Here is a 21,329-nt window from a genome sequence, read left to right on the forward strand (position 1 = left end):
CAGTCTCGTCTCTCACCTGATATCAAGCGCACCCTCCCGGCTGAGGGAACGTAGCGAATGCGGCGATTTGGTCTCTGGTCGCTCAGTGTCGCCATTATCCTCGTCAACATGCTTTCGGGCTTGCTCCGGTCCAGTCCTGTGAGTACCTATTTATACTTTTTTTTTTCGTAAATCTTTATCCAATCTTCCTCCTTGTCTGCTTCTCTTTCCTTCATACTGCATGACAGCCCCCATCCTCCGCCCCCCCAACTACACGTGACTGACGCAGCAGCTTTTCGTGTGACATTCACATAACTTTGTGCATTCAAGTTGCTGACATCTTCATCGTCTTTAGCCTCATTTGCCTGCATCTGCATCCTCAACTTTCCGCATGACCTCTAGGGTCTTTTGACGTCTTCCATAGGACGCGGCACAAAACATGTTTGCAAGCGCACCAATATCACAACAAACATAAAGACTCACCTATGTGTACTGTGTGTGTACTGATGCCCTTGCAACATCCATTGCAGCCTGGTCATCCTGGAAGGGGCGGTGGGGGATTGTGGGTTGTTACCTTATGTGCACCCCCTTCTCAAGGTTCCTTTATTTTCTTTATGCTGAGGTTTTTGAGTTTTTCCCTTGCCCTCGTGTAGGTTTTAGATCCGGGGATGGTGTAATAATAGTCCGTGGTTTGCAATAATCTGGGGTCTGTGCAGCCCTTTGAGACTCTTTGTGATTAAGGACTCACTCTAACATGGGTCGGCAACCCAAAATGTTGAAAGAACCTGCGGAACTCTTCTGGGCTCTTGGGATCACCAGTAGAACAGTGCTTTCAGAACGAAGGCTCCGGACTGGGAACATTGGGGGAAATTAAATCTGAAAGATATGAGGGAGCAAGTCCATGCATGATTTTGTGTATTACCAATAGAACCTTAAAATCACATCTTAAGCTAACAGAGAGCCAATGCAGGTTAGCCTAAATCAGGGTAATGTGATCAAACTTTGTTGTCTTTGTTAAAAGCCTCGCTGCAGCATTTTGTACCAGCTGAAGGCTCTTGATTTTAGACTTTGGGAGACCGGAGAGTAGTGCATTATAGTAATCGAGACGGGAAGTAACAAACGCGTGAATTATAATCTCTGCATCCGATGGAGACAGCATAGGACGAATTTTAGCAATGTTGCGAAGATAGTAATTTTCTTCACGCGTGTTTGAAAGGACGGATCGGGGTCAAATATGACACCTACATTTTTAACTGAGTCACTCCGGGTGATATGACATTTGTCAATGTTCACAGCAGTTTTTGAGAACAAGTCACGGCATTTAGATGGATCAATAACTAACATTTCGGTCTTTTCAGAGTTAAGGCACAAGAAGTTGAGTGACATCCACTCTTTTATCTCAGTGAGGCAAGCCTCTAAATTCCCACAATTTAGTGTGGCAGATTCCTCCAACGGAAGATATAGTTGAGTGTTATATTTGTGAATAGTATTACCTAATGGAAGCATGTAAATGCTGAAAAGAAGGGGGCCAAGTACTGAACCCTGTGGAACACAGATGTCTCAGATGTCATTTCGCCATATTTAACACAGTGCGTCCTATCTGAGAGGTAGGATCTCAACCATAAGAGTACGTTTAATTCAGCACATCCTGTGGAGAATGATGCACACATGACTAGTTGGTTGGTTGGTTGGTCGGATCCCTTAACCACTAGGGTTGTAGGGGCATCATTTCCTGTGGTGTGTCTTGGGTAAATACACCCTGGTGGCATCCATCCCTCTCCCAGCCAACATACAGTATATTTCCACCCGGTCACCTTTAGCTTGTAACGCGAATGTGCTTACCACTTCATGCCTCCGTTAGAATATTAATCAATTACAGTATGTCTCATTTCTTTGATGAAATAAAGAGCTCAAATTATGATGTCATTTTCATTTTGAGGATTGGAAAAAACAACAAAATTTATACGTGCATAATTTACACGTATGACGTGGGCAACAAAAAGAGTGAAATAAAAAGTAGCATGCATTTATAAAAATAAAACGACAGCATTTTGATGAGGTAATGTACATAAGATGACATTGAATTCACGGTTTATATTTGATATCTGTATATGTCAAACAAGTCATGGGTAAAACAAAGAGGCATTCTCTTCTCTCTCATTTGATACTAGTGCTGCAACAACAAATCGACAAAGTCGAATAAAATCGATCATTAACAGCATTGGCAAATAATCAGATCATCGATTCGTTGTATCACATGATTTATGAGCCACCAAGAACGTTAAATGAATGCAAATTAGAGTGCACACCATTTCGTTGTGACGCTGGGAATTGTAGTACCGCTTTGATCCTGCAGAGAGCGCCAAGACAGTTTTTATAAAAAAGCTATGTTAATTTTTTTATAGTGTACTACATTTGGAACATTGCATTTACAAACAAAATTGACATGAAAGTTTCAACTTTCCAGTGTTTGACTGTTTCATCATGAAACTAAGTTAAGCATTTTCAAGGGAACAGACAGAAATACAGAGAAAAACGATCAGGAAATGAGTATAGAATAATAATTATAATAACATGTTTAACACTATCTATGGGGCAAATTCTTGAGCATATATCGTTTTCATATTGGCAATATTTATCATATTCCAAAACTTAACCCCCAAAAACAAATTTGTTGACAAAATTTTAAAAAGTGGGTTTGTTTACATTTTTGATTATTTATTTTTGGTGGATTAAAAAAAAATCGACAAAATTGAAATGCATTGCTTTTTCTTTTTTGTTTTGTATGATAAGTCGAGATTTAATATGATCTTTGGATAAGGTGGTAGGAAAAGAGTATCTTACATATTTGCAGTTGTATAGCATATATTTTTATGCATTTTTTTTAAAATTGTCAATTAATTGACAAACACAGATAGTTTTTTTTATTGTTTTATATCATATCATAAAATATTTTGTTTTGTGTCTGTCCAAAACTCCAATATTTGAATAAATAGGAGGGAAATTAGAAACCCGATTCATCGATGTATCAAAAAATTAATTGACCCATTCATCGATTAGGAAAAGCAGCCATCCTCGGGCCTGAGCAACAAAACATAAATAATATCTCCGAGTTTCCATCAAAATATAACCTGACAAAAATCAGAAATAACATAATAAAAACAGCTACAGTACTTTGTTACCAAAAAGTGCATATGACAGTATCGTGCTCTAACCCGTGTAATGTGACTTCTGTGTTGAAATTGGGAGCGGAGCATTGAATTGAGACGCTGCTGCTTTAAAAGGGGCGGAGCTTGAGCTCCACTCCGCTCTAACAGGGAAGACTGGAGAGAGGATACAAGCTAATGAGCTAATTGTCCTCCCGTCTCATAGTTACGTAGTAACACCTGAAGTTGAGATGTAATATGTATACTACACATTAGGTTGTCCTCCTACAAAAAACATATATATACACAAAAGAAGGATCAAGCTTCTTTTTTAACTTGTTAAGATTTTTGGGAAAGTGCCACAAGACCAGTCCGCAGCGCTAAAGATCCGTATTTGGCTCCTGAGCCGCATGTTGCTGATCCCGGGGCTATACAATAAAACGTGACTTGACTCTGCTTTAACATAACAAAAACCCAGCAGACACAGGACAACCTTGACCAGTTCATCCATTATTGAGCCAGTAATGTCAAACATATGGCCTGCGGGCTGAATCCGCCCCATTGGATGATTTAATCCGGTTTGTCATACAATTTTGAGTATGTCCAATAGGAGGGAAATATAGGTCGGTTCTGTCAAAAGTTATGATTTTTTTTAATTAAATGCAAACAAAATGCTCTCTCTGGCCACTAGCAGGCAGTAAATCTGCCATAAGCTCACAACACCTAAGTATGATTTGGACTGGCCAATTAACCTGACATGTATGTTTTTCAAATATGGGAGGAAACTCGTGCAAGCACCGGAAGAACATGCAAACTCTGCACAGGAAGGCTGGTAGCTAGATTTGAACCAATGACCTCAGAACTGTGCTGCAAATGTGCTAACCACTCATCCGCTCTGCCGGTGCTTCCAGATGTAGGCTTTCATATTTAATCATTTATTCAATCCCATTTCAGCAATTACTTGTTGTCAGTAGTCTGCCCAGATGGCTTCACAAAGACTTCTGAAGCCTGTGAGGCACAATAACATCAGTTTTCAATAAAGCTGTTTGTTAAGCCTATCAGATTCTGAGTGGGTGTCTGAGCGCCTGCTAGCGGGCCTTAACTATGATGGGCTAAAAAATGGATGAAAAAATTCCCATGTCCACTGCTTCTGTCGAAAGAACATTTTCAGCCCTAATTCAAATAAAAACTAATGCCAGAAAAATGGCGGGCTCAACTTTCAGACATAGAAAATAACTTCCTGATGGAACTGAAACACATGTAAGATCTGGACTACAGATTAATTGAAATCTTCATGAGGATGGATTTGTAGACAAATAAAACTGATTTTTGGTCAGTAAAATTTGGCTATATTTAAAGAAAAAATGTAATTTTATGAAGTTATTAGTGATGCTTTTTTATATGTGTATTTGCGTTATTTTTTAAAGCCATAGAATAGTTATTGAGGGTTGGATTGATTAAGGCTACTGAAGGCCTAAGTGTGAAATGTATGGCCTGCCACTGGTTCTTATCATAACCAAAGTGCAACAATAGTTCATATTTTTGTCTGTCTATTTTTTGAGAGCTTTTTTATAGTTTATATTTTTTTAATTGTGTGGTTTTAATCAAATAGATATAAACAATGTTTCCCTCAAAATCATTTTTGCCAGGCTAAGGTCACTGTTCTGCCTTTGTTAAACATACAGGGTAATCTTGGAGCGCCCTAATTTGGTAAACATGTTAGTTGTTTGTTGCCTAACCTTTTTTGTTGTTGCGTGTCGTTCACTAGCTGCCTAGCTGGCAAAAAAGGGAATACTTCGGAGTGAGGACAGCCATTTTTAATGAGGCAACAGTGAAAATCTGAAGAAAGAGCTCGCTCTTTTTAGTGAGGCAAGCTAAAAGGGACAATTCTGTGAAAAGAGCCCGAAATCCCATAATTACAGAGGATGCTGCACTAATACATTTTTAAGCACAACAACACCAAAACATTCAGCAAAAACACGATAAATAAGGACTCCCTCCACTTGAATATTTAAACATTTAAACGCACAGCAGGGATGATTACTGTGACCAGAGTATGTGATACATTTGGCACACATGTACAGATTAAACATACATTCTCATGACCACAAAACAATATCGTCCTTCGCAACTGCATGTACAGTATATTCTTCCGTGCCCATTCATATTATTTCAACCAATCACCCAAGCGTGTGTGCGTGATAGAATGACTCATTGCTACAAATCTCGGCAGTTAGCACGTCCTTGGCCAACTGCCAGTTGAAATGCATTCTGAAAAAGCCAAGTCTTAAAAAAATCTCTAACAAACTCCTCCCTCCAGGTGCTGGCTAGGTGGCGCAGTTGAAAAGGTCATTCAACTGCCTCCCCTTACAGACTATTCTAGATACTACGCACAAGGACAACGAAGAAGCAAGTCATGTCGCAATCCAGCAAAGTCCTTCATGTCTACATGGAAGTCAGATCGGCTTCTGATCCGAGTGCAGGCGGGAAAAAGTTTGGAGAGCATGAACAGGGTCCTCCCGTGCGACTCAAGGACAATGCTCAGGACCTCTTGTCCCAGCTCACCAACCAAACTTCACCCAGGTGCCACTCCCCCAGCACTAAATTACTCAAACAGTCTTCTTCTCCAAACTTTGCAAAATCTCACCTCAAACCAGCCGTCAGCCCTCAACGGCGGTTCGAGCGCTGGAGTTTACCTCGTGACCTGAAGAGCTCCACCAATGCCTGCTCCAAAGGAAAAGAGGGGATTGATGGAACACGGTCCGTGGTCTCCTTCAGTTATGTGCAAAAATCCAACGTAAAAACTTTAGGCAGTCCTGGGAGCAGTCAGGGAAGTTGCAGTCAGTTTCATAAAAGACAAGGTGACCCTTTTTGGTTTGGGAGTCCTGGTTCTTTACGCAATCCCAAAATGACATTCAAACCTTCAGTTGCCAGACCTGCTCTAAACTCTGTCAACGATGCCGGAACTCGAAGGGCTTTGGAAGACTTTTGTTCCCCTTTATTGAGGATCAAAATGGCTCATGCGCTGGAGCGCTCGCCATGGTCTCGGACCTACCACCCGACGCGATGCCAGTCGTGGTCGGGGTCTCCTGTCCTGAACCCAAAAGACCGTAGAACAAGGCAGTGTCCCCGGAGTCCGATGTCAGAGGTGCACTCCTCACAATGCCAAAGCCCGGGTTTCCACTCCCGGAGACCACTGGACTTGGGCAATGACATAATGGAAGGTTTAAACCAGTTAAGCGAGGTCTCAAAGCGTTCAGCTATTCATTGGATTAATCCCGAAAGATCTGGACCTGCTTCTCAACAGCAAGGCCTCAAGATGAATATCCCAGTCCATATTAAAGCTGTAGATCATGCACCTGCTGTTGGACGACCACTCTGCCCCTCTGGCCAGCTCTGGTCTCCCTCGCTACCTCCACGTATGCACCGTCCCTCTCACCCTCCTACCTACCTTGGGTACCCAATCAGCGACCCTGTGTTGAACCTTACCAATTTTAAACCACACCAGGCATCCCAGAACACTGGCGACCACCCAACGCAGATAAGATGCAGTGAAAGAGAAGATTACTTGGAGTTAACCTCCAAAGCCCTCGTCAGTCGGGGGGCCAAGGCCTCCCCTGAATCAAGAGGTTGTAGTCCGTTTCCAGATCTTGTAAGTGAAAAGATTTGCGCTACTTCTGGGCATGATGAACCTCTCACCCTCACAACGCAACAAAAGCAAGCTGAGCAGAGAAGAAGGGAGCGTCTCTTACTCGGTCCAGTGGTCCCGGATTCTCCGGATGACGAACGCGACCATTTTTTGGAGGCCGTGGGAGGGTCTTCTCGGAGTTCCAGCGGTGTGACAGGAAGTTTGGCCGACCGGGAGTGTTTGTCACCAGAGTCTCTTCTGTCAGGTCACCAGGGCAACGAGGCTGGAGCTTACACCACCGGAATTCAGGTGAGCCAGAGAACCATCAGACAATCTGTGAGCCACATGGTTCCCCCATTGTTGACTATTTTTTAGCTTAAATATTTTTGTTTTTGTCATTTTGACTTTTTACAGACTGACAGCGCAGCGCCTCTTCTGTCGCTTCACTGTCAGAAGATCGCTCGAGCCAAGTGGGAGTTCCTCTTTGGTCCAGAGGAGGGCGTCTGCAACGAGCCTACAGGTAATCCGCAACTCCAAATCAATCGTGCGCTCAGTCTGCCAGGGCAGCGCAAAATCCACAGTTAAGTCGGGTAATAAATCTTAAAAATTACACTGAACTCCATACAAAATCCGTCTATAGAACTGGTTTCCATGGTTGCCAGTAGCATGAAAGCATCCTCATTTGACTCTGATGCTGCATCTTAAGCATCTGGTTGCTGTCGTTTTTATGTGTAAAGCGCCATCCCGTTCTTCAGGGACGTGCTGGACCTCGGCATTGACAGGCAGAAATGCAAGACAATACTGATACTAGATCCGGAATCACCATTTTGTTCGAAGATTTAGAGTATTATTTTTTGCAACATCTATTGCATCACTTGCTGCTTTCATATTTTTGTTAAAAAAAAATTTGTGGATATGATGTTGCATCTTTTGCTCCTGTGACATATGAAATACTCAAAAGCTTTTGGCACTTCGTATATTTTTGTATCTATATTACAAATATTTATGTATTTAAATTTTGAATAAAAGCTAAATGGATAAAAAAAATTACTGGCATACTACCAATGCCAATTGCCAGGTCCAAATTGTCCCTTGGCATGAATGAGAGCATGGATGATTTTATGTCTCTGTGTGACCTGTGACTGACTGGCAACCAGTTAGGGTGTCTACTGCCCACTGCCTTAAGGTAGCTGGGATGGGCTCCAGCCCCCCCTGTAACCCTAGTGAGGATATGCGGTACGGAAAATAACGAAAATGATGAAAAAAAATTAAATGGTTCCTTCAAAAATAAAAAACATATTTGTTTAAATAAGATACATAAATATAAAAATAAATAAAATTGAGCCATAGAAATTAAATTAAATATTTTGCAATAATCTGTGGTCTGTTCAGCCCTTTGAGACTCTTTGTAATTACGGGCTATACAAATAAACATGACTTGACCATCTACTATCTAGACGTACTTACTGTACGACTGTTCACAACTGCAATTTCAAATACTTATCAGTAGGTCTTGCAAAACTCTGCTCTACTCCTTTTTATTCTTCTTCTCTTTTTAGACTTTGCAGAAGCATCCACAGCACCCCCAAGTGGAAACTCCAGCGAGTCGCCGACTCCCACACCGCCTTCTTGCCCCCTGACACCTGCCAGCCAGCATGTTCAACATGTAGAGGTGGAATTAGTGAGCCCGGTCACTGACGTGAGCCCCTGCGCCGAAACTGGCGTAGTCGGCCGCACCCTCAAGTACTCTGAGACGGACCTGGATGCCGTTCCGCTGCGCTGCTACCGAGAGACCGATATCGATGAGCTTCTGATAGACAGGCGTGGCTCTGCTTTCCAGAGCGATGAGAGTAGGGGGAGCCCACAGGAATCTGGGCTAAGGCCTGCCGGTTTGGAGTTCGGGGCTGAGAAGGTAGAGGAGATGGTGAGCTCTGCCAGTGTGAGGATAGAAAGTGACAACAGGAAGCAACCGGACAAAGCGCAGGAAAATGAAGAACAGATGAGGAGGTGCGCCACAAATCACACACTGAAGTCAGCTATTGTAAATACAAATGAACCTTTTAATATGGAACTAAACAAGTTCTGATTTGAGTTGCTGATGGTACTACTACTAAAAACAATAGTAGTAATAATAACTATCATAAAAAAATAACAAGGGTATATTAATAGAGCAATGCATTGTTTGAGTTGCCCTTAAAAGAGTTGATATATTTCTTCTATCAAGTACAGTGTGTTAACAGTGCCCATCCGAGTTGAAATAGCCTGTATGCTTTATTTTTCACTGCACCTATCTTTCGTATTTATTCTGATAGTCTATTATCTTTTTTCTCTTTAAAGTCTTTATTACATGTTTTACACTGTGGTGCCACGTCTAATCTCATTGCATACATTGTTCCATTATGTTGACACCAAAGACAATTCACTTTAAATACTATAAAAATCGCCTAATACAGACACGATGGAAAATCTATTATATTTATATGTATATTACAATGGAACTACTCAAAAAATACCACAACAGTAATAGTACAAAAAATAAATCCACAAATACTAAAAAAAAAAAAATAATAATACAAAACTAAATATCAAATTTAGTGCTTAAAACAGAGACAGAATATATTATTTTTCTTTAAGTGTGAGTGTTTCAAAACCAATTTGATGAAACTAATACATTAAAAAACAACTTTTTTAACCCAATGCAGCCCATGACTTCTAACTAGTTGACGACCCCCCGCTGTAGAAGAACCATAGTGACTGAACTAAATTGAACCTGCTTTCATGCAACTGACTTGAAGCTGCATTTAGCGAAGATGTAAACATTTCCTGGCTTAGTTCTTATCTTGGTTTCCTGCAATACCCCCCCAGATCAATGTGAGCGTTTTGTGTGCAGAGCATCTCTGAAGTCCCCCGTGACGCTTCGGGCGGTCAACTGTGACGGCGAGGACGCCTTCAGTCGCCATTTTGAGAACATCGTGGAGTCATCACGTGCCAAGGGAACGTCCTATGACAGCTTAGACTGCCCGAACCCAGACCCCACCTTTGCCACGGAATCAGATGCTACTCGGGCCCCGTCCAGTGAGGAGCTGAGCGCAGGGTCTGATGACATGGCCTCTGGGAGGTGGGGCCACACTTTATCAGGGTTGGGTTGACTTTGAATGTCTCATCTCATCTCATCAGCCGTACCGCTTATCCTCATTAGGGTCGCGGCGGGGGGGGGGGGCTTGAGCCCATCCCAGCCATCTCCGGGCAGTGGGCAGGGGACACCCTGAACTGGTTGCCAGCCAATCGCAGGACACACAGGGACAGACAACTCATTCGCTCATTCACACCTAGGGACAATTTGGACCGGCCAATTCACCTGAAATGCATGTTTTTGGAACGTGGGAGGAAACCGGAGTGCCCGGAGGAAACCCACGCAAGCACAGGGAGAACATACAAACTCCGCACAGGAAGTCTGGAGCTGGATTTGAACCCACGACAGGTTCCCATGACATGAACTGTGCCGCACAAGCGCTAACCACTGCGCCGCCGTGCTGCCGACTTTGAATGTGATGAAAAAAAAAACATCACGCAAAACTGACCCCAGCTTTGTGTGCATTACTGAAAAAACATTAGCAGTTACTAGTTACTTCATTTAAAATGTAGTAATTCAGGTACCAGCCGGATTACTGAAACCAAAAAGTTACTTGGAGCGTAACTATCTAGTTACAGATATATACAGTAATACCTCTGTTATTGCGGTTAATGGAGACCAGAACCTCCCGCGAAAATCCACATAGTACCATCGCACCTTCTTAAAAGCCCCAGAGGATCAAACTTACCTCAAGATGACGTCCTTATACGACTGTAATGAATAACAACTCTAGATCTACAAATAAAAACACAAAACAAAGAATTGGAGTTTAATAAACCGTCGTTTTTGACATTATACAAAAGTACGGAATTGGAGGGCTTCTCCTTTCAGAGTAAGAAAGCTGGCTCACTGCACGCTAGCATTAGGTATTGAGCTGAGACAAGTCTCTGTGATCATTTAAAATAAAACCATCCCAAATGTAGTGGTTTCCCACGAGTTGAAGCTCCGTTTTCATGAGTAGTAAATTTAGTATTGGTGCGATACAGGCTTGGCAGGGTAGCTTAACAGGGTTGTTAGCGTAGCCATAGCAGTAGGCCGGACCTGCAGCCTCGCTATTAGCTAGTCTCCTGACGCCGCCTCAGTTACTTTTTAAACCCAATAAAAATCCACAGACCACCGGCTGGTGATAACCATTTCTTTGCGCTCTTCTGACTTTTCTCAGAGTCTGATTTAATTGATGAATTTCTTTTCAATGTAACAGGCTGCTAAGCTAACTGTAGACGTTTATTTTGGATGGACCAATTGACGAGTGTGCACTCCTGGCCTCTTTGGCTGGTGTATGCTGTCAGTCAATCACAGTCGCGCCCACTCAACACACGAAACCCTCCCTAACCTGTGATGGCATTTACTGTGTGTTGTATGTTTAGAACACAATGCACAATACATTGATAGAGTATCAATGACAATAAACAAGTCAATTCAAAATCCACGAATCAGTGAAGCGCGCAGTAGCAAGGGGTTTCTGAAACAAAAAATACATGCAGTTGTACGGAACAATACTCCTCGTCAATGCTGTAGATAGGAGTTCAGGGTGGTAATGGCTTTCAAGGTGAAGCTGTTCCTCTTTGATCTGATGCATCAGTAGCGCCTTCCAGAAGGCAGCAGGTCAAAGAGCTGGGAACCTGGATGTAACCTATGATATTTTGAGTGGAGTAGGTGTCCATCAGGGAGATGAAAGGGCAAGTAATGATGTGCATGATTGATTCCAGGTAAAACTAAGACAATGTATCGAATGTGACCCAAATGGAAACTGCTGTGTTTTTTTTCAGGGAGCAGGCAGTCCTACATAGGGCGACAGAGAGGCGGCATGACGCCGCCCGGCGCTTGGCGCGACGCCTCTACCGCTTAGATGGGTTCTGCCGAGCAGATGTGGCGTGTCGGCTGAGCAGAAAGTAAGTCATCGTGTTGCCTCAACAAGTATTCATCTGTAGTTTCATCATTGTTTTCTCTTGTTTCTGTTCTGCAGCACCGACCTCAGCCGCCTGTTGGCGGACGAGTACTTCAGACTTTTTGACTTCTCGCGTCTCCCTCTGGACTCAGCTCTCAGGTGGGCGTGGGTGTTTGGCCTTAAATGAGGTTTTCGTGAATGTTACCGCTAAAAGTTATCCTCCAGTTCTAAAACATGCTGAATGGGAGAAAATAGTAGATGGTCTTTGCATAAAGCCTATATGTATTTCATCAATATATTCCCATAGTTAAAAAAAAAAAAAAGCATTTTGAGGACAGCCTGTCTCGTCTTTCACTTTCTGAGCTGTGATGTCATGTGAAGAACACCAGCACCTTAGCAAGCCAGTGATCGTGTTGGGTACGTGTTAATTTTTTAAAGCGGCGAGTGTTTTGAGCAAAGTTTTAGTGGTTTCTGGGAAGAATGCCTAGGTGTTGTGTTCCATGTGGATGCAGTAATGGTATGAAAAAGGTCTAACTGGCAAAAAATACTCAAAGAGAGCTAACCTGGGTGATCAACAAAAAGTCCGGAGCCTCGGCGACAAAACATGAGGCTGGCCGACCAAAGACACGCAGTGAGCAGCCAGGCTAATCGGGAATCCAAAACGAACAACTGCTACCCCAACAAATGCAAATCCAGCGGGGAATAAAGCAATTGACATGACAGGTTATCCGCCTAGCCTTCTGCTAACAAGAGCAGAAAGCCACAATCGCTCACATAAAAGAGGCCGAAGGCAAAGAAGGAATGTACACTGTCATGACAGCAGGTCAACCTACCCTCCGCAGCTTTTGAAGGGCGAAGCACGCAATTCGAACAAAACCTTCACAAGGCCCCCAGCTTCAGTGTAAGCAAAGTTTTAATTTCTTCAAACACATATGAGAGGTATGTGATCCTGTTCAATACAACCACTCGTCTGTTTTGGAGCTGCTTCACGTGTTGTGATAATGGGATTCTCCATTTGGAAAGTGTTGTGTTCCTTCAATGGCGTCACAGTTCTAGAGGATGGGTGAACTTTGAGACTAAATTTCTTCAGTCCCTCGGCGCATGCAATATCTTTCAACATATTTGCATGATTGCACTTTACGTTCTATACTTAATTGAAACCCAACTTTTTTATTTTTAAATACTTTGAAGGGAGGAAGGATGGGAAAACAGGCTCTTGCGTAAGCTAACGGTTTGATCTGTTGGTCAATTGCTTGTTTTTGTGTGCGTACAGAGTGTTCCTGAAGCAGGTGGCGTTCTCAGAGAAGAGTGATGAGCATGAGAGGTTGTTGTGGCATTTTTCTCGCCGTTATCTGCAATGCAACCGGTCCCGCTTTCCCTCGGAGGGTGAGAAGACGCCGCGCTCTCCTACACCCGAGTGTCCGACAGTGTCAAATCTCTTACGAGCTGCCCGATTCGTGAAAAAGAGATTTAAACGCAAGTTTGTTAGATGCCAATGACAGGCTAGAGCAGCAATGTCAAACTTACTGCTCATTTGATTATTTAATTCGGCCCGCCATAATTTTTTTTAAGTGATAGAAAAAAGAAGCAAGTCTGGAGGTCATTTGCATGATAAGTTATGATTTTTAAATACATACAAAGTAAATGCTCCCTCTGGCCAGTAAAGCCTAGTAGTTTGAACTGATTTTGTCAAGTAATGTTTATTTGTTTAGCCCTTAATAAAAATGAGTCTCAAAGGGCTGCACAGACACCATTTGATCTAAAACTTACACGAGGGCAAGGAAAAACTCAAATACCTCAACATGAGGAAAATGAAGAAACCTTGATCATCAGGCTGCAACGGCTGTTGCAATAACAAACAATTCATGGATATTGTCAACATAAAATATAGGTCATTCATAAGCTATAGAATAGAAGTATGTTTTAAGCCTAGATTTAAACAGTTCCACTGAGCTTGCAGATCACATCTCCGAGGGCAGAGCATTCCACAGCGCTGGGGTTTGAATGGAGAATGCTCTCGAACCTGCGGATTTCTTCTTGACTCTTGGATCACTAGGAGACTAGCATTTTAGGAGCGAAGGCTCTGAACCGGAACGCCAAATCTGATTGCCCATTTCTTTATTAATTTCAAATCAGTAAGACACTTGAGTTTGTTTAGTGTGGTGAGTTGGTTCACTTGTGAAACTGCATACTCGCATCTGTTGAGATAAACCAGTTAAAACAGGGTTGTCAAACTCATTTAAGCTTGTGGGCCACATGGTAAAAACATTCTTGCGGGGGGTTGATTAATAGATTTAAGGAGAAAGATGGAGAAAGAGCAATGGAAATAATTAGGGATAAAAAGAAAGAAACGAAGAGAGAGACAAAGGATGAGAGAGACAAAGAAACGAAAAATGGGAAAGAAAAAGGTTGCGTGCAAAGAACATTCTAAACAAAAAATAAAAGTACTACTTGTTAAACACTTTTTACACATATGTCTGTACTGCCAAATTGTAAATTTAAAAATAATCTTGCTACTACATTGTACTATTGATTGGATATCTGAAATATGACTGGGCACTTGTGCAGATAAAGCAACTCTAATGGAAACCTTATTTGGGCAAAAATCTCAAAGTGCGGAAGTAAGTTATTTAATTACTTTGGGGCCAATAAGTATTTAGTCAACCTCCAATTGTGAAGGTTCTCTGACTAGAAAATATTAGAGAGGACTGTAATTGTCAACGTGGGTAACCTCAACCATTGGAGACAGAATGAAGGGGGAAAAAAAACTAAAAAGCTCATTGATTGACCTTGAAGAATTAATTTTCCAAATTAAAATGTGAAAAATAAGGATTTAGTCACCTAAAAAGTAGTCTAAGGAGGCTCCACTCGCTTCCTGTATTAATGGCACCTGTTTTATCTCACTATCGGTATCAAAGCCCCATGTCCACAACTTCTATCAGTCACACTCCAAACTCTACTATCGCCAAGACTAAAGCTCTGTCAAAGGATACCAGAGAGAAAATTTTAGATTTGCACCCGACTGGGAAGACTGTGGGACCAACTATTAGAAAATGGAAGAAATGCCACTGATAATATCCCCTCGATCTGTGGCTCCATGAAATATTTTATCCCATGGTGCCCAAATGATAAGAATGGTGAGCAAAAATCCCAGAACCACAAGGAGGGACCCTGTGGATGACGTACAGAGAACTAGCACTACAGTAACAAAGGCTAAGTGCCAGAGGTCCAGGCACATTTGCGGTTCGCTAGAGAGCATTTGGATTAACCAGAAGAGGAGTGGGAGAATGTGTTATGATCAGATGAAACCAAATTAACAATATTTTGGAAGAAACACACATTCTTGAGTTTGGAGGGGAAAGACTCCAGAATTGCACCCAAGAAACCCCATATTGACTGTGAAGCATGGGGTTTGAAACATGTTTTCGGGCATTTTTTCTGCAAAGGGACCAGGACGACTGATCGGTGTAAAGGAAAGAGCATTAGCTCAGGAGGTAAAGCACTCGTCTTGGGCAAGACACTAAATCCCTAATGCCCCCAATAAGCAGGTAGGCGCCTGGCATGTCTGACTCACGATTGGTGTGTGTGAATGGGTCGCAGGTTCGATTCCCGACTGATCCATGTTATATTTCAAAATGTCCTTGGGCAAGTCACTGAATCCCTAATGCTCCCAATAGCAGGTAGTTGCTTTGCATGGCTGACGCTGCTATCGGTTAGTTAGGGTGTAAAAGGGAAAAGCGTGAAGCACATTGTAAAGCGCTTTGGGAGGTCCTCATTCACTTGAAAAGCACTATATAAATGCAGACCATTGAAGAGTGAATGGGGCCATGTATCGAGATATTTTGAGACGTTGCTTGGTCTTTTAGCTAGAACATAATCCAAAAGACAAAGCTAGGGCAACAAAGAAGTGGCTATGCAAGAATCATTTCAATGTTCTGGAGTAGCCTAGCCAGTCTCAATTTTTCAACCTTATAGAAAATCTGTCAAGGGAGTCGGAAAGTCCGTGTTGCCTAATGACAGCCACAAAACATCACTGCTAAAGAGGAGATCTGGATGTAGGAATGGGCCAAAATACCAGTAACAGTGTGTGAAAAGCTCGTGAAGAGCTACAAAAACGTTTGGCCTCCTGTGAACACTTTTGGTATTTACCAAATGCTTACTTTCTACCGTGATTTGCAAATGAATTATTCTGAAATCAAATAATGTAATTTTCTGGGTTTTCTTTCCACATTCTGTCTGTCACGGCTGAGGTTTACCCATTTTGACAATTACAGGCCTCTCTAATATTATCAAGTAGGATTACTGGCAAAATTATTGGTTGACTAAATACTTATTTGCCCCACTGTATGTGTTTGGTGTGATAATATATTATATTTAGCCATTTTTGTTTGTCAGGTCGTATTAACAATTAAACATTTATTCTGAACAATTCAACACTATCCACTTAACTTCAGATGATATTTTGCTGCTATCATGTGGACGTTATTGAGAGAACAAAAATAGGGCTTAAGACCTGCTTTTAGTCAAAGTTTGTTGGTGGTAGAAAGCATCTTTCTCTGCCTTTTCTGCTTTTGATGTTCCAGAATGTTTTGTTGACACGATGCCTTATAGAGAAACTCAAAATTTAAAAAGATTTGCCGTACGTAATGTACGTTTGTCGAGTTGTTTTACGTACAAGTTCAACTTAGACCGCGACGTTACAGTATTGATGCACTGACAGAGAGGGGCGGGGTTACTTTTTAGCTTATCAGAATGCAGAACACAATGCATGTTGAAATTCTGTGAAGTAGTGAAACTGCAACGAGTAAGCCCTGCGAAGGATTACTGTACTAATATTGAAATTATAGAAGATAATAATAATGATCTAATGAGGTCTGAATTTAGTCCAAAAATAAAAAGCAAACCAAAGATATTTTTTCTGGCAGGTTATTTGCAATACATAAGTATACATCTATACTGACACTAGTTACTGATTCCAACAACTACCAAATATGCATATAAACCTACATTACATATAGGCTGACCCCTGCTCTAAAGGCCCGGTCACACAGCCTTTTGCGTCTGTATCGCGGGTAAAATTTAGCGATTTTATTTTATTTATTTATTTATTTATTTATTCCCGCGGCGGAAAATAGTGCAAATTGGCCGGCGACTGTTCCGAGTCCTTATCGTGGGTAACCGCGGCGGCATCACTGTGCCGCCCGCGGTTACCCGTGGTCTAAATTTTTGAGCAGCGCAAAACTTTTTTGCGCGGCCAACCGCGTGTGAATTTCTTACCGCGTGTAAAGCACGGCTGTATCGCGATCTCAAAGCGTCCAACAAGAGGCAGAAATTTCTGGCCGTGATTCAGCCGCGATACGCCCGTGAAAGGCTGTGTGACCGGGCCTTAAGATAGCCACATATAAGAGAAATACTTACCCAAAATATTAATAAAATATGTACTTAAACAAGGTTAATATTTAAATGTGTAAAAAGTGAAAAATAATATACCAATAATACAAATATTTTTCGTATTTCGCAATAATTTCCTTCTTCGACTATATTGTGTTTCTCACTGTTTTCGGCTTCCCCTTCTCACTAACTTTTTGAATGCCCAAAAAACATACTAAATCACAATAAAATGAGACGTGGTCCCTCTCAAACACAATAGGGACTGTGTCGATTGACTGAACAGAAAGCATGCGGGAACGTAATGGCCACGGGCCGTTGTGTACACAAGACGGAAGCTGAGATACAGGGGCAAGCAAAGCACCTGTTTAGCCAGGGATCGGTGCTGCTTAGCCAATAATAAGCCTCCATCCTCCATTTAAATCATTTTTAATATGGACACCTGCAATGGGGATTGCATTAGATGCCCGTTTGTTAATTTCAGTTATGCACTGCTTGCACCTTTGTCACCGTTTGCCATTAATGTTTCAATTCTTCATGGTTGTGAACAAACAGACCAAGTCCATGTTCATTTTGTTTTATGCGCATGTAAGTCGACCCCCTAATTTCAATACTGTATTTTCTAGTTTAATTCGGCTTACATGTGAATGTATGGGGTGCTTAAAATTCCCCCCATCCACCCTCCAAAAATGACAAACCACCATCATTAGATCAAAATGCAGATCATTTCATTATTAACACGCTGTAAACTGAAAATAAGGATTCAAGGGCAACAAACAGACCATAAAAAAAAATCAATCATAAATGCACCACATGCTTAAAACGTGGGCCTTGATTGGAGCAAGGTGAAGCCTATTCATTCCCTTTTGAAACTGCTTATCCTATCATAAAAAATGATAGAATAGTTCATGCTAATGTATCCGTGTGTTTTCTGGATTTTAAAGTCATACATGCATTTTTGCACTCGTGTGAACATGGAGGCGCTCATTTGGGCGAATGCGTGTGCTCATGTTTGTTTGCTGCATATATTTATTGGAGCGTGCTGAAAAATACTGAGTGAAGCGAAGTGTCAATGTTATATTTGGTTACTAGTGTTCAGTGTATTACTAAGAACCAGTAATTCGTTAAAGTTACTAGTTACTTCATTTAAAAGGGAATTCAGTTACCCCCATACTGCTGACACCAGAAAGTAGCGCTCTGTACTCTAAAGGTTACAAATTATTAGTTACAAATTACATTATATACTCGCATAGAAGCCAACCCCCTTAAACTGCGTTCAAATAGCTATATAATGAAAAAAATAGAAATAGAAGAAAACATGTTCACCAACCCGTTGAGCCAGTGAAGCTTTCATATTTCTTGTCTTGCAGAATCTTGAATGCTTGGAAACAAACACTTCTTCGAGACACTCCATATCCATTTTGTATCCGGGCTTCAAACCACTCGAAAATCTTTCTTCATTTCTGGGTACTTTCCAAGATGCTTTTTTGTTTGGTTGCAAATCAATTTTACAAATAAAAAGACCAAATTTTAGCACTCTTTTACCATAAATTCAGTGCTATCCTGATGTTTTTTTGTTCACTTATAAGCCACGCCCCCTCCCCACGCACTGCCTACTATTCGGTACGAGTGACTTACAACTAAATGTGCGCAAATAAGCTAACACCCTGATTTCAGTATTTTGTTTTATAGTTGTAACTTCGGCTTAGATGCGAGTATAAACGGTAGGGAGAATATCTACAAGAGTCAAAATTCAGTGACCTCGTACTCTGTGTTTGAGACGGCGCTCTCATAACTGTATTCAGCTGTAGGAAAAAATGCTTACCAAAGGTATTTGCCCCCAATACCTTTCTGTCATATTGCCACATTCCAGGCTTCAAACATAAAGCTAAAAATATTAAAACATTTTCAAAGAGACAACATGTGAGGCTCAATCGTGAAGTGGACTCAAAATATTTTAACAATTTATATTTTATATTAACGATGGAAAAACTGAAAACTAGGTGTTGCAAAAATATTGGCCCCGGGTCTCTCAGCTCAGTCAACTAACTTCAGAAGTTCTCTCATGATTTCTGAATAATCCAAAGTCGACCTAAATGACTAACAATGACAGAGTCTTGGTTTAAATGGCTCTGTGCTAGGCTTACGGTCTGTGAAAGGAGATACTGGAGCACAGGCAGCATTATGAAGACAATAAAACACACCAGTTTTTTGTGGAACAATTTAAAGCAGCAATGGGATAATAGAAGATTTCACAACATTTACACATCTCCCGGAGCACTGTGCGAGCAATAATATGAAAATGGAGAGAGCACAAAACCACTGCAAACCTTCTAAGATCTGACTGTCCCTCTTAACTAGGGGTTGCCAACCTTTTTCATGCTGAGATCTACTTTTCATTATTATCTAGAGCAAACCGACTCCATTTTTATCTTATAATTTTATCACTATGTAAAACCAGGTAAATTATTTGAAATAGGGTTAAATAGACTTAGTCATCCACTAAAAAAAATCATTTTAATAGAAAATTACAATTACCGAGCACTGGGGAACTATTTTCAGAACAGGACTCTGGGCACCCCAGCTGTCATTAAGTGGCAATCCTGCTCTAAATTTGCCTTTAATGGAAGAGTTGCAAGAAGAAAGCCCTTTCTGAGATAATACAATTTAGAAGGCCCGCAAAGCCACATGGGAGACACAAATAACATGTGGAACAAGCTGCTCTGGTCAGATGAGACCAAAATTGAACTTTTGGGGCTAAATGCAAAGCGTAACGTTTGGTGTAAAAGGAACACTGCACATAACCCTGAAAATACAATCCCCATTGTCAAACATCGAGGTGGCAGCATCATGTTCTGGGGTTCTTTTTTTAGCAAGGACTGGCAAGATCGTAGGAATAATAGGAGGATGGATGAAGCCAAACACAGGGTGATTCTGGCAGAAAATCTGTTGGAGTCTACAAGAGTCCTGAGACTTGGGCGCAAGTTCATCTTCCAACAGGACAGCGAACCCTAATCATAAAGCAAAATCAACAATAAAACTGTTTAAAACTAACTATGTAATGGTGTTAGGATAGACAAGCCAAAGTCTAGACCTCGGTCATTTAGAGCATTTGAGGAAAGAGTCAAGTCAAGTCATGTTTATTTGCATAGCCCTTAATCACAAAGAGTCTCAAAGGTCTGCACAGACCAGAGATTATTGCAAACCACAGACTATTATGACACCATCCCCTGACCTAAAACCTACATGAGGGTAAGGAAAAACTCAAAAAGCTCAACATGAAGAAAATTAAGAAACTTTGAGAATGGGCCGCACATGATGTAATCCCCATTCCAGGATGACCAGGCTGCATTGGATGTTGCAATAACAAATAATACACAGATATTGTCAACATAAAATATAGGTTTTTCATATGCTATAGAATGGAAGTGTGTTTTAACCCTAGATTTAAACAGTTCCACTGAGGTTGCAGATCGAATCTCAGGGGGAAGAGCATTTCAGAGCACTGGGGCCTGAATGGAGAACGCTCTCAAACCTGCGGATCTTTTCTTGGCTCTTGGAATCACTAGTAGGTCAGCATTTCCAGAGCGAAGGCTCCGGACCGGAACATAGGGAGAAACTAAATCGGAAAGATATTAGAGAGCAAGTCCATGCATGATTTTGTATACTACCAACTGAACCTTAAAATCACATCTTAAGCTAGCAGGGTGCCAATGCAGGTTAGCTAAAATCGGGATAATGTGATCAAACTTTCTTGTCTTAGTTATAAGCCAGCTGAAGGCTCTTGATTTTGAACTTCGGGAGACCGCAGAGTAGTGCATTACAGTAATCGAGACGGGAGGTAACAAACACATCTGACTGAGACAGCATAGGGCGAATTTTAGCAATGTTGCGAAGATGGAAAAAAGCTGTTCAAGTAATATTCTTAACGTGTGTTTGAAAGGACAGATTGGGGTCAAATATGACGCCTAAATTTTTGACTGAGTCACTCTGGGTGATATTACATTTGTCAATGTTCAGAGCAGTTTTTGAGAACAAGTCATTGTATTTAGATGGACCAATAACTAATATTTCGGTCTTCTCAGAGTTAAGGCGTAAGAAGTTGAGTGACATCCATTCAATTATCTCAATGAGGCAGGCCTTCCACAGTTTAGTGTGGCATATTCC

At 41.5% G+C, this 21,329-nt stretch overlaps 1 protein-coding gene across 1 annotated transcript in view; it reads left to right on the forward strand.

The window, feature by feature from the left end:
* LOC148346984 (PH and SEC7 domain-containing protein 1-like) overlaps positions 1-21,329 on the forward strand; it is a 58,444-nt gene continuing 37,115 nt past the window's right edge. Inside the window, exons 1-8 of the mRNA XM_088323165.1 lie at positions 1-138; positions 5,446-7,062; positions 7,168-7,273; positions 8,313-8,760; positions 9,644-9,871; positions 11,656-11,778; positions 11,853-11,933; positions 13,048-13,160. Coding sequence (XP_088179291.1) covers positions 5,542-7,062; positions 7,168-7,273; positions 8,313-8,760; positions 9,644-9,871; positions 11,656-11,778; positions 11,853-11,933; positions 13,048-13,160 — 2,620 coding nt within the window. The 5' untranslated portion in view covers positions 1-138; positions 5,446-5,541. The remainder of the gene's footprint in view (positions 139-5,445; positions 7,063-7,167; positions 7,274-8,312; positions 8,761-9,643; positions 9,872-11,655; positions 11,779-11,852; positions 11,934-13,047; positions 13,161-21,329) is intronic.

The sequence above is a fragment of the Urocampus carinirostris genome, chromosome 19 (genome assembly GCF_059441175.1).
Source record: "Urocampus carinirostris isolate Australia breed hairy pipefish chromosome 19, RoL_Ucar_1.0, whole genome shotgun sequence".
Taxonomy (NCBI): domain Eukaryota; kingdom Metazoa; phylum Chordata; class Actinopteri; order Syngnathiformes; family Syngnathidae; genus Urocampus; species Urocampus carinirostris.